The following is a 13,795-nucleotide window of genomic DNA, read 5'->3' as shown; positions in this document are numbered from 1 at the left end:
TGAAACAAGAAAATCTGCAGACGCTGCTGTCCAGTGCAGTACACAGAACTGCTTGAGAAACTGAGCTGAGGGTTCTCCAGCACTGTCGTGTCCTGAAAACGAGGTCAAACGTTGATTCTTCCCCTTCCTACAGATGTGGTCTGTCCTCTTTGCAGTGATTCCTGTTTTTGTGTTGCTTTCCATTCCTCTTAATGTGAAGTGACTTGAATTACTGCAAACTAACTTGTCACCATTCCATGCCAACTTAGAACACTTTGTTTCCTGCACTTCTGTAACTGAATATTTATTATCTTCTCATCATCTCCTTGATAATTTAATCTACGCGACTAGAGTTTTTTTTTAAAATGTTTGGCTACAGCATACAAGTGCTTTGAGCATATTGTGCTTGAGTTTATAACAAACTTATTACCTGTATTGTAAACTTCATGATCAATTTAATTTAGCCCTTGGTTACTAAGGATTGTTTTGCCTCAGAATAGTGTTATTTTCTGTAGCAGTGCAGTACTCTTTCTGGTGAACCTTTGTATCAAAAATATCTTTTTATTAAATTGACATTATTAAATCGACATATGTAGGTGAAATTTTAGTCCTGTCATGTCTATCAATACTTTCTATAGAGTCTGGTCTGTGTATATTTGTTTTGAACGCGGAGAGTTTGTTGCACAAATTAGAACTTGGAGCTGTCTTCTCTGCAATTTGAGCCTGGCTGATCTGATTGTGACCTTGTATCGTATTCCCGTTCTAACATTATCCTTGATTCTTGAGGATCTATTTACTTTGACCTTAAAGATATTCAGACTGTTTTCTCTGTTCTCTTGAGAGAGTTTCAAAGATTTCTAACTGTTCTAAAGGAAAATAAAAATCAATGGTAATAAATGGGTGATTTTTATTTTCTCCCCAATTTTAAACTGGTCCCAAGTTTTGGATTCTCCAAGAGCAGTGTTTTCACATCAGCCCTATGAAGCTTGTGCGTGGTCTTGGATTTCAGTCATTTCACCTCTCTTTTTCAAATTCTAGTGAGATGAAAGCTGAGTTTGTTCAACCTTTCTTCATAACACAGTAATCTTCCTATTCCAAATATTATGAAAATCCAAATAAAAACCAGATTCTGCAAATCGGAAATTAAAGCAGAAAATTCTGGAAACCCTGCACATTTCAAGCAGTATCGATGGAAAGAGAAGCAGTGTTAAAATTTCAGGTTGAAGACTTTTCCTCTTTTCCCCCATTTGTTGCAGTCTACTGGAGGAACTGTTGAAACTCTTTATCAAGATAAGAAGGAGAGAAAATGAGTTGGTCTTAAGTTACTGGGAGTGGGGTTTGGTTGAGAGGGAAGTTGAAGGACAAGAACATGAAAAAAGGAACAAAAATGAGGACAGTTGAGAGAAAACAAAAATGAAATTACAAGATGCAAAGTGTAACTGCCCAACTTGACTTGAAGCATGCTTTTCACTTCCTTGGTGATAAATGGTAGCAATAATCTGTTAATATTCCTATTTACTTGCAATATCTTCATTGTAAATTTTAGCACCCAGGCATTCAAATCCTTCTGCTTGAAGTTCTGCAATGTCTATTTATTTTTTATGCCATAATGGCAGTTTCCTATTTTGGCATGTGAGGGTCACTTAATGTAACCTTCAGCCAGATTATTGAGTATAGAAGTTGTGAGGTCAATTTGCTGCTGTAGAAGATATTGGTGAGGTCCCATTTGGAGTATTGTGTTCAGTTTTGGTCACTGTGCTACAGGAAGGATGTTAAGCTGCCTGAGCAATGGGGAGAGGTTGAGTGAAGTGAAGGAGGATGAGGGGAAATCCCATAGAGGTGTACAAAATCATGAGAAATAGGTCAGGCACAGTTTTGCTCAGAGGAGGGGAATTGAGAACCAGAAGACAGGGGTTTAAAATGAGTGGGAAGATATTTACCAGGAACCTGAGGGGTAACTTTTTAACGTGGAAGGTGGTGAGTGTGTGCAATGTGCTAACAAATGAAGGTTTTGAGGGAAATGGGCCAGATAAAGGCAAATTGGACCAGTTTAGGTATTTACGAGGGTATTTAGCATGGACACGGTGGGCTGAAGAACCTGCTTCTGTGGTAAAACTCAATGAGCAGGTTTTTCCAAAATGATAGCTCATATCTTTCCATGGTGTGAAAAAGTGATCTTAATGTATCATTTTCCATTTTCAGTTTTAGGTGTCTATGATACTGGGCTTTTCTGTAGAATGCAGAGATCCAGTTGCCTTGTAGAAACAAAATAACTTGTGCATGTGATTTACTATACTCCAATCTGACTTTGTTATTAATATCAAATACTCAAAGGCAGTCTGTTCCTATATCTGTAATGCACTTGCCCAATTCAGATTGAGTTTTGCATCGAATGCATTTTTTGGATTGTTCACTCGATGGGTGGCTAACAGTAGAGAATTTAGATATATTATCAATTAGGAACCAAGGTTTGAGTACACGGTTATGGCCGAAGAACACTGCTTGCATGTGACCAGGATCAGGAATTGAGATGCAAACTAGACACGAGGATGACTATGGTCATTCCGGAGTTTTAAATCCTGTGCATAAGTGTGGCAAGAAAACTGGGTGAGCGTTCCATAGAAACCATAGAAAACTACAGCACTGAAACAGGCCATTTGGCCCTTCTAGTCTGTGCCAAAACATCATTCCTCTAGTCCCATTGACCTTCCATAATCCTCCAGACCACTCCCATCCATGTATCTATCCAATTTATTCTTAAAACCTAAGAGTAAGCCTGTATTTACCTCATCGGATGGCAGCTCGTTCCAAACTCCCATCACTTTGAGTGAAGTAGTTCCCTTAATGTTCCCCCTAAACCTTTCACCCTAAAGCCATGTGCTCTTGTATTTACCTCTCCCAATCTAAGTGGAAAGAGCCTACTCACATTTACTCTGTCTATTCCCCTCAATTTTGTAAGCCTCTATCAGATCTCCCCTCTTTCTTGTACACTCCAAGGAATAAAGTTCCAACCTGTTTAATCTTTCCCTGTAACTCGACTCCTGAAGACCCAGCAACATCTTAGTAAATCTTCTCTACACACTTTCAATCTTACTGATATCCTTCCTGTAGGTAGGCACCCAGAATTGCACAGAATACTCCAAATTTGGCCTTAACAATGTCCTGTTCAACCTCACCATAACATCTCAACTCCTGTACTCAATACTTTGATTTCTGAAGGCCAAAATGCCAAAAGCTTGCTTTACAACCTTGTCTACATGTGATGCCACTTTCAGGGAATTATGTATTTGTATTCCCAGATTTCTTGGTTCCTCCACATTCTTCAGTGCCATCATTTACTGCGTATGTCCTACCTTGGTTTGAATTTCCAAAATGGAACACCTGTCTGCATTAAACTCCATCTGCCATTTTGTGGCCCATTTTGCATTTGATCCAGATCCCTCTGCAAGCTTTGAAAGCCTTCCTCGCTGTCCTTCACACCCCCCAATCTTAGTGTCATCAGCAAACTTACTGATCCAATTTCCAACATTATCATCCATTATCATTGATATAGACAACAAACAACAATGGTCCCAGCACCGATTCCCTGAGGCCCACCCATTAAACACAGGCCTCCAGACTGAGAAACAATCATCCACCCCACTCTGTCTTCTCCCATTCAGCCCATTACAAATCCATTTTACATTTCTCCATGGATACCTTGTGTCTGAACCTTCTGAACTAGCTTCCCATGTGGGACCTTGTCAAAGGCTTTACTAAAGTCCATCGAGACAACATCCACAGCCTATCCTTCATCTACTTTCTTGGTAACCTCCTCAAAATACTCTTAAGATTTGTTAAACATGACCTACAAAGCCATGCCGACTATCCTTAATCAGCCCTTGGTTGTCAAAATTCTCGTATATTCAATCTCTCTGAACACCCTCCAATAATTTACCCACTACTAACGTCAGGCTCACTGGCCTATAATTTCCTTGGTGACTTTTGGAGCCTTTTATTAAACAATGGAACAACATGAATGAGCTACCCTCCAAACATCTGGAATCTCACCTGTGGCTAAAGACATTTTAAATATTTCTCCCAGGGCCCCTGTAATTTCTACACTAGTCTCCCTCAAGGTCAGAGCCTGGAGAATTTATCTACCTTTATTTGCTGTAAGACAGCAAGCACCTCCTCCTCTTTAATCTCTACATGTTCCATGCGCCTACTGATTTTTTTCCCTTCCTTCCTTATCCACTATGCCAGATTCTGGCATAAATACTGATGCAATAAAACTGTCCAAGATTTCCCCCACCTCATGAGGCTCCACACATAGATGACCACTCTGATCTTCTCGGGGGCCAATTTTGTCCCTTACTATCCTTTTAACATACTTGTAGAAACCCTTTGGGTTTACCTTCACATTATCTGCCAAAGCAATCTCATGTCTTCTTTTTGCCTTCCTGATTTTCTTCAGTATTTTCTTTTCTATACTCTTCTTAGTACCTTATTTGCTCTTTGTTGCCTATACCTGCTGCACACCTCTTTTCCTCTTTACCAGATTGCTAATATCCCTTGAAAAGTAAGGTTCCTTATGCTGTTAACTTTACCTTTAACCTTGTCAGGAACATGCAAACTCTGCACTCTCAACATTTCCCCTTTGAAGGTCCTCCACTTATTGAACACGTCCTTGCCAGAAAACAACTTGTCCCAATCCACTCTTCCTAGATCCTTTCTCATTTCCACAAAATTGATCTTTATCCAATTTAGAATCTCAACTCGAGGACCAGACCTATCCTTCTCCATAATTAACTTGAAACTAATGACATTATGGTTATTAATGACAAAATGTTCACCTGACTGTGTCGTTCCCTAATAGATCAAGTGTTGCATCTTCTCTCGATACTTCTATATATTGATTTAGAAAACTTTCCTGATCACATTTGACAAACTCTAACCCATCCAGCCCTTTTACAGTATGGGAGTCCCAATCAATACGTGGAAGGTTAAAATTTCCTATCACAACTTTGCTTCTTACACCTGTCTGTCATCTCTCTACAGATTGGCTCCTCCAGTTCTCTCTATTGGGCAGACTGTTGATGATAATACAACCCTATCATTGTGATCATTACCTTTCCCATTCCTCAGCTCTACCTATATGGCCTCTGTAGATGAGGCCTCTGAGCTGTCCTGTCTCAGCACAGCTGAGATGTTATCCCTGACTAGCAATACTGATTAAAGGTTCTAATGATATTATAAAGTAGACTTGCCACTGAAGGACATTACTGGATTGAAGGTTCCCCCAGTGGCAGCAAACAGACACATCAATTTTATTTTTCAAGTCAAGTTTACTATCACCTGATTATATAAGTACATCTTCTCGAAACAATGTTCTCCGGTCCTTAGCGCAAAGCACTCAGACACACAACCAGGCATAACACACGGACTGGCAAACAATATACATGCAGGACAAGTATTCATGTACAAATAAATATTGTTTCTTGAATAGGAGAGTCTTTGATAGTTTGACCAGGTTTTACTTTAAGGAAGCAACAGATTTTGTTTTCCAGGTTTTCATTATTCTTAAAAAAAAACTACTACATTTTGACAACCTATATGTCTGCCTGTCCCGCATCGGTCTTGTCAGCCACAAACGAGCCTGCAGCTGACGTGGACATTACCCCTCCATAAATCTTCTTCCGTGAAGCCAAGCCAAAGAATTAATGTAATGCAAGAATGATGATGGCCTTGCAACCAATTCAACTGAAATCTTTTCTCCCAATCTATACCTTCAAAGCTATTTTCCTTACCAGTTAACCTTAGCCATGTTGTTGTTTTTTTTTAAACGCTTTAGTCTTGGGACCTCGTTCACCAGACACAGAATTACCTAAAGCTGCTCACACATATAATAAATCAGGATGGTAAGTCAAGATTTTCATTCCTGGTTTTCCACCATTCTGCCAATTTAATTGAGCTATCCTGTTTGAAAGCCAACTTTTTACTGTGAATTGTAACCTCTTGTGCCAGCTTCTCAGCTGGTTTATTTGTTCTGATGTCCTGATCTAATCATTCTTCCTTTTTTCTGATAGAAGACAGTGGTTTGTTAGTGCACTGTATTTCTGGCTGGGATCGAACGCCGCTCTTTATCTCTCTCCTTCGCCTCTCACTATGGGCTGTAAGTATTTTAATGCTCTTTTGGTATTTCTCTGCAGTGCGTGCTCCTGAAATGGCAGAAAACGGCAAAAGTTTATTGGACACTTGATCAGTAATGTTCACATCAGAATCTTTTATCTATTATTTCATAGATTCTGGCAGATTTTTGAAAGATAACTAAACAGTGTTCTGGTGATAAACTTGATTGGGTTTCAGCTTTTTAAGTTTGCGTGAACGTTTAAAAAAAAAAAAAATCTGTTTCTGTATTAAGCTGTCAAGTTTTCACAGCATAATGGTTAGAGCAACGCTGTTACAAAACCAGCAACTTGGGTTCGAATCCTACACTGTCTGTAAGGAGTATGTATATTCTCTCTGTGTCTGTGGATTTTTCCCAGGGGGTCCAATTTCCTCCCATCATTCAAAAACCTGCTGGGGGTTGTAGATAATTTGAGTATATTTCGGCAACACAGGCCCATCGACTGAAAGGGCTGTTACCGTGCTGAATGTCTAAATAAATAAAAAAGGATTCAGTCGCTGCTTTTGCATTGTTGATGATTTTCATTTTGCTTTCATGGCTTTTCTTGTATTTGCTGACAGGGCCACATTCTGATGCACCTTCCTTTGTTTGCAAGGATTAGCTCCATGAACTTTCAAGTTTTGAGATTCAACACTGAAGAAGACAAAATATTTTTACAAATCATGAATAAATGTCAAATATTTGACTGAATCGTGATATGACCAGCATTGCAATAGAGTCTTAAAGTGTAAACATAGCTAGGATATGGGCTGGGCTGAAAACTGCATCAAAAACTGCATTCAAAAATAGAATTAAAAAAATTGCAGGTGCTTGAAATAAAAATAGAGCTGTAAGTACTCACTGATTCTATAATCTGGTTACCGTATATTTCAGCATGGAAGTCGAGTCTTGAAACCCTCAAAAAGCACTCAAAATTCAGGGGTCGACTTGTACGCCTCATACAAAAGTTAGATCATGAATTCAACTTTAAAAAACCACGTGACTTAGATTTGGTGTATAAGTCAACCCGAAACACTAAAAAAGAACCCAACCTACCACAAATTTTCAAGATACCAGTATATTAGAAATAATTTTTTTGTTGGGGGGGTGGGGTGGAAGAAAAAGCATTTAAAATCCTTCAAAATCACTATCTATAATATCGTCAAATTTTTTCGGGGGTCGACTTATTTGCCCGATATATGATAAAACCATGAAAATGGAGACCCGACATCTGAAGGTCGAACCAAAATATTCAGTGCATAAAGTTGGCATATTAAAGCACTCATCTTTTCCAGCTATATTACAGTAAAACCCCTGGTATCTGGTACCTATGGGGATTGCGGATGCCGGATATGTACATTTTCTGGTTGCCTGAGATACACTCTTACAATGCCTAACTAACCTGCATTAAGTATAAACAGTGTAAAAGACAGTGTAAAGTAATTTGAAAAAAAAAATCAGGATTGTAGTCCTTAATTATGTAAAGTTCATTTTAATTAGATAACTCCAGTAACTTACAAAATTTAAATTCTAACCCCGGTCGCTGGCGCTGTTATAGTGTTGCGCTAACCAAACTCTAACTGTGCTGCTATCAAAATTCACCCCCCCCCCCCCCGCAAGTTTACAGATAAAGCCTTACTTAATACTGATAAAGACTCTTACTAGGCAGGGATAGGGAGACATTTTGGGTCGGTCACCCTAGTGGCGAGTGACATTAGCCGACTCTTCACCCTGGGTGCCTCCATTTTATTCAAATGCAACTTTGTTCAAACAGCTACTGCAGGTGGGCTCTCCACTGGCTGAATATTTGATCCCATTTTCACCAAGGGCTTGTGTATTGAGAACGCTTACTTTTACAGTTTTAAATGTTTTTAGCAAAATAATTTGTTCTTATTTATGTTAATCTTATTTATTTATTCCTTCTATTGTTGCTTGGGTTGCTGGTTGAATTCTGGATACTGGGGATTCTCCTGCATTTTATTTTTTTTTTGCATTTGAAATTTTTCATCAAATTTCTATGAAATGGCAGGGCAAATGTTCATCAAACTGTCATTTTTTTTGACTAATCATCCCCTGCTTTCTTCCAAGGTCTTTTTATTTCAAAAATCCACCCAATTACGTCCCAAATGCACTGTGAAGTTCAGTTACATGGTGATTTCCCTCATGAATAGAAACATTCTACTTAATTGCTCCTTTGTCTTGAACCTTCTTAGTTCTACACTTGCATTTCAGAAGGTTTTAAATGGATCAGCTTTATTCATCATACTGTGAAATCCTCTACATCTCAATCAGTCTCCTCAAGATTCCTTTTACAAAGGAAATTAGTAAATTTGCTTACACTTTTGGGAAAATGCAAGCTTTTGAGATGACATCATCATTTGGAAGGACTGTTGGTAATTGTCACTCGATCTATCTTGCAAGTGGGTCTTCCATTTTCTTTTATAGTATGGTGCAGGCTGAAATCACAAGGGATAACTGGTGAGGATGAAAGGGATAGAAGACTGGAATTGCGTATGGGTGGGGGCGGGGGGCTCTGAGTAACTAGTAGTTTTCATTAGCATCTAAATTCTTTTATTCTCGTGTATTGCCCTGTATAAGCACACAGAGGTGCCAGTAGGCCAGTGCCACTAATCTACATGCCAAAGAGATTTCTTTCAGAGATATGATGTCCAAGAATCATGCCACCACCTCCAATGCTGCTGCCTCTGGAGCCATGTCGTCTCCTGTCCTATCCAGTGGTGATGCATCCAAGTCGCCCTCCTCTGTCTCTGGTTCTGAACCCCCCCCAATGCGAGGAAGAAGCTGTCAGTTCTCCAGGCCCTTCAGGAGTCCCGCTTGCCATCAGCACCCTCATAAATCCCAGACCTGATTCTGGTTTCCACTACCCGGTGGTTCGCAGCCTGGTGCAAGTCCTTCAGCCACTGAACACCACGCTGGTCCGCTGCTAGGGTCCTCTCCCTTGGCTTCTCCTTGGTGGGGAGGTTTTCTGCTTCAATGCCCTGTGCCAGACCCAGGAGATGGGGTAATTTCTTCCTGATCTGAATCCAGTTGTAGCTGAACTTAATAAATGTAGTCCATCAATTATTGGTTTGAAGACACCATCTGGGCATCATTGAGTAGCTGATCACTCAGTGCAATGTTATATGAGGGATAAGAAAGCAAATGGCTTCTCTATAGTTTGATATTCCAAGCCCCACCAAACTATGAGAAGTAAGGCCGTGGTTTAATGTGCTCAAAATAAATTAACGTTTAACACCACTGAATGGGAGGAACTCTAGAACTGCAGTGACTGTTCCATGTTTAAAAACTCACTTGAAAAGCTTTGTTTCTGCTGAGACAATCTCTTGACTGCTTTGCATGTCGTATGTGACAGAACATTTACAAAACTCTAAGTTAGAAGCACAACTAAAAAATATATGTATGCAGTGAAAGTGAACTATGTTGTCCATAAAGTTAGATCCCTAATTTTTGATGCCCGAGTTATGGAGGAACCTTGAATATCACTGGTCTATTAAAGATAATAGAAAAATGACTAGGATTACTTTGAATCATAGAAATGCAAATTTCCAGCTGATATTTACAGGCATTTTTTTTTGTCACCCTTAATATGGCTTGGAAATGTATTGCTTTCTTTCTCAGGCAATGTAGCAGAATCCATGAAAGCTCTTTCTTATAGCCCCGTGGTGGTGTCTTCACCAAAAGAATTCACTCATGAAAGAAGTTGGTTCATCACCCCCTACTTAAAAGTGATTCTGAATAGGCTGTAGGTGATGCATAATATTTTTAAAATGTGAGTTCTTGTCATATCATAAAGGACAACTCAAAGATTATTTGTTAAAGAAGTAATCACCACGATTAGATGGTGTTGACGTTGGGAGTGGGCCCAGTACTACCGACAAGCTATAGGGGATGAGAAAACGTTGCAACTGCACTTTTTGGTTTTCAGCTGCATTAGAAAAAAAAAACATGCTGTGGAATAAATATGTCCATGTAAATCTGAAGATAATAAAGTTGCGTGTAGTGTTGCTTCGTGAGGGCTTTCAAAGTGTGTTTCGTTATGAGTTTGAGTCGCATCGTAACTTTGCCACATTTTGTTTTATCTGCACAGGATGGACTTGTTCATGCTTGTCTGGAGCCAGTGGAAATCCTTTATCTCACCATTGCTTATGACTGGTTCCTTTTTGGGTGAGTTTGTTTAATGCTTGATAACAGTAGGTTCATGCAAGGGCCACAAATACTGACATGATAATAGCATTCCAGGTTTCTTTAATAATATTCTGTGCAGCCCAGTGATGCTCATGCGCTTTGCACATTTTCTACCTACTGCACTGAGCCATGGAAGAAAACCCCACAAAGAACTTGCTTAGCCTGTCATATCTGTGCTGGCTCTTTTCAGCTCTCTACCTATTTGGTTTCACTCCCTACACTTTATTCCAAGCCAAGTCATTATTTCTCTTTAGTTTTTCATTTGTTTACATCACACTTCAAGATTTGATAGATCTTGGCATCTTTCCTAAAATGCATTGGTGACCCATCCAGACTTAAACATTTAGCATAACTTTCTTGGTTTTCTAATACTCTTTAATAATATCTCCATAGATCCCATTTGTCTTTCCAAAAGGCATCGTAACTTGTCCTTTACCTTTAAAGATTTGTCTACTTTTACCTCCAAATCTTTTCTTCCATCACCTTTAAAGTGTACGTTAGATTACATTTCCTGGTGCAAGTTCCAAAATTGTCTGCATTAAATTCAACCATTACAGGTTGAGTACCCCTTATCTGAATACCCAAAATCCAAAACTTTTTCCGTTCATAGTCCCGTAAGGTAATACATAACAGAGTTCAGAAATCCCGATCGGAGAATGGGACGCAAGTAGCGCAAGAGTGTCAATGCATCTGTAAATATTTGTATTTGTAACATGAATGCATGTATCTTTAAGTCTGAGTGAATGAGTACATTTTTTAAATGATGTTCCAAAATCTGTAACACTTCTGGTCCCACGAATTTCAGATAAGGATATCAACCTGTATTTACTTAATGTCTCTCCTCTTCTAGTTTGTTATTAACTTCCTTATTGATGATTCATTTCCGGATTTCGTGCCATCCATCAATGAAATGATGACCGATGTACAATTTCATTTTGTATCTGATTTATTTTTCTCCAAGGTTATTGAAACAAAGCTGTAACATTTTTAATTTTGCGGTCCTTTCTCGACCCCTACATAAATAAGGAAGAGGGTAGAACCACAACTTCCAATATTGTGTCACTGTGATCCAAGTTATTGTCTATTCTTTTTAAAGTTGGGGGGGGTGGGGGGTGTTAAAGAATGTGTATTAATATAGTCTACAATGATTTAATTCTTGTGTTTAATGAAAGCCAATACAAAGTATTTATTTAATATCTCAGCTGCAATTTTTGTCTACTGAAGAATAGCCTTAATAGGCCATCCTTACAATTGAGTGCCTAATTTTGGTTTACTTTTTAAATTAACTTCAAATCGATTCTTGCATTTTTATGCCCTTTTCCCATTTGTATAGTTCCTGTATTATTTTGGTTGTCTTGTGAGGAATATGATTGTTTGTTGTTAATTGCTTTATCCTTCCATTCCATCTTACGAGAATTTACTACTCCCTACTTGTGCCATGGCCTTTTGAAGGCCTCACAAACTAAGGACGTTTTTCCCTCAAATTTTGATTCTCATTCATCTGCACAGCTTCTATTCAGCTTTCAGAAGTGAACCATCCTCCTGTTAATTATTTTTTACACATGAATGCTTTTGTCTATTTCCTAAATCTAATGATGTGATCAATGTACTCATAGAAGCACAATTAATTGGCGACCACCCTCATTGTGAAGTTTATGCACTAAATTCATTTTTATTTTTGGAGCTAAAGGTGCACTGATCCATAAAATAAACACAATTCAGTAACTTCTCTGCTCAAAAATGTACTGTCCCAGTCGATGTTGGGAAATCTCCAGTTGTCACCATTCTGCCACTTCTTGTGATTTAACCCCAAATTTATACCCATCTTCCTTGTATCATCTGGCTTGACATATTTCATGGTGTTATTCTTCCAGATTGTTTATTAATTTTAGCTTAATAAACTTTGTCTTTACCCTTTGGCCATATCAAACATCCAAGCTAATTATAGGGTACACGAGATTTATCTGGTGATGCTATTATAGCGCCGGGTTTGAACCCAGTGTTGACTGTAAGGAGTTTGTATGTTCTTCCTGTGACCTGTGTGGATTTTCTCTGGGTGTTCGGGTTTTCTCTGGGTGTTCAAGTTTCCTCCAACTCTCCAAAAAGTACATGGTTGGTAGGTTAATTGGGTGCAAATGGGCAGCATGGGTTTCATGGGCCAGAAGTGCCTTCAACCATGCTGTATCATTTAAAAACCAAAATTAACAAGACCTGTCCAATATTTGTTCAGTAGAACAAGAGGAGACCTCATTGAAACATATGTTTCTATGGTGTTTGAAAGGGCAGATATTTCTTTGGACTGGGAGATCATAGTCTCAAAATAAGATAGTAGACCTTCAGGACCAAGAAGAAATATCTTTACCTAAGGGTAGTGAATGAATTTTAATATCATTTATACATCAGGCATGGTAATAGGCCCTTCCAGCCCAAATACCCTAATTAACATAAGAACCTGAGAAATGGGAACCGGAGAAGGCAACCTGCCCCTCAAGCTAGCTCTATCATTCGGTGTGATGGCTCATCTGATGATAGGCTCATTTCCACTTACCTGCCTTTTCCCACATCCCTTAATTCCCTTACTATGTGGAAATCTATCTAACCTTGTCTTAAAAATATTTACTGAGGTCGCCTCCATTGTTTCAATGGGCAGAAAATTCCACAGATTTACCACCCTCTGGGAAAAGCAGTTTGTCCTAAATTTACTACTCTGAATCTTGAGGCTAGGTTCCCTTGTTCTGGTCTCCCCCACCAATATAAACAACTTACCTACCTCTCTCTTATCAATGCCTTTCATTATTTTGTGTGTTTCTATAAATCCCCTCTCATTCTTCTAAATTCCAGCAAGTACGGTCCCAGACGACTCAATCTCTTCTCATAGGTTAGCCCCTTCATCCCTGGAATCAACCTGGTAAACCTCCTCTGCACTTCCTCCAAAGCCAGTACATCCTTCCTCAAGTAAGGAGACCAGACTGCACGCAGTTCTCCAGATGCAGACTCACCAGCACCTTGAACAGTTGCAGCATAACCTCCCTGCTCTTAAATTCAATCCCTCTGGTAATTCAGGCCAACATTCCATTTTCTTTCTTGATAGCCTGCTGCACCTGCAAACCAACCTTTTGTGATTCATGCACAAGGACTCCTAAGTCACTCTGCACGGCAGCATGCTCCAATCGCTTTCCATTTCAATAATACTCTGATCTTCCATTCTTCCTTCCAAAGTAGATCACCTCACACTTGCCAACATTGCACTCCATCAGCCAGACCTTTTCCACTCATTTTAGTGTCATCAGCAAACTTGGATGCACGACACTCTGTCCCCTCTTCCAGATCGCTTATGTATATCATGAACAGTTGCGGGCCCAGCATCGACTCCTGTGACATCCTGCTCACCACTGATTGCCACCCAGAAAAATACCCTGCACTTCAACTCTCTGCTTTCTTTTGGTAAACCAATCCTCTATC

At 39.3% G+C, this 13,795-nt stretch overlaps 1 protein-coding gene across 3 annotated transcripts in view; it reads left to right on the top strand.

Annotated features, from left to right (window-relative positions):
* Window positions 1-13,795, top strand: part of mtmr14 (myotubularin related protein 14) — an 89,717-nt gene that overhangs the window by 35,781 nt on the left and 40,141 nt on the right. For all 3 annotated transcript variants that reach the window (XM_069936666.1, XM_069936667.1, XM_069936665.1), the window contains exons 10-12: window positions 5,813-5,879; window positions 6,048-6,133; window positions 10,236-10,312. In XM_069936666.1, coding sequence (XP_069792767.1) covers window positions 5,813-5,879; window positions 6,048-6,133; window positions 10,236-10,312 — 230 coding nt within the window. The remainder of the gene's footprint in view (window positions 1-5,812; window positions 5,880-6,047; window positions 6,134-10,235; window positions 10,313-13,795) is intronic.

Source organism: Narcine bancroftii, chromosome 5 (genome assembly GCF_036971445.1).
Source record: "Narcine bancroftii isolate sNarBan1 chromosome 5, sNarBan1.hap1, whole genome shotgun sequence".
Lineage (NCBI taxonomy): Eukaryota > Metazoa > Chordata > Chondrichthyes > Torpediniformes > Narcinidae > Narcine > Narcine bancroftii.
This window is presented reverse-complemented; position numbering and strand designations above follow the sequence as displayed.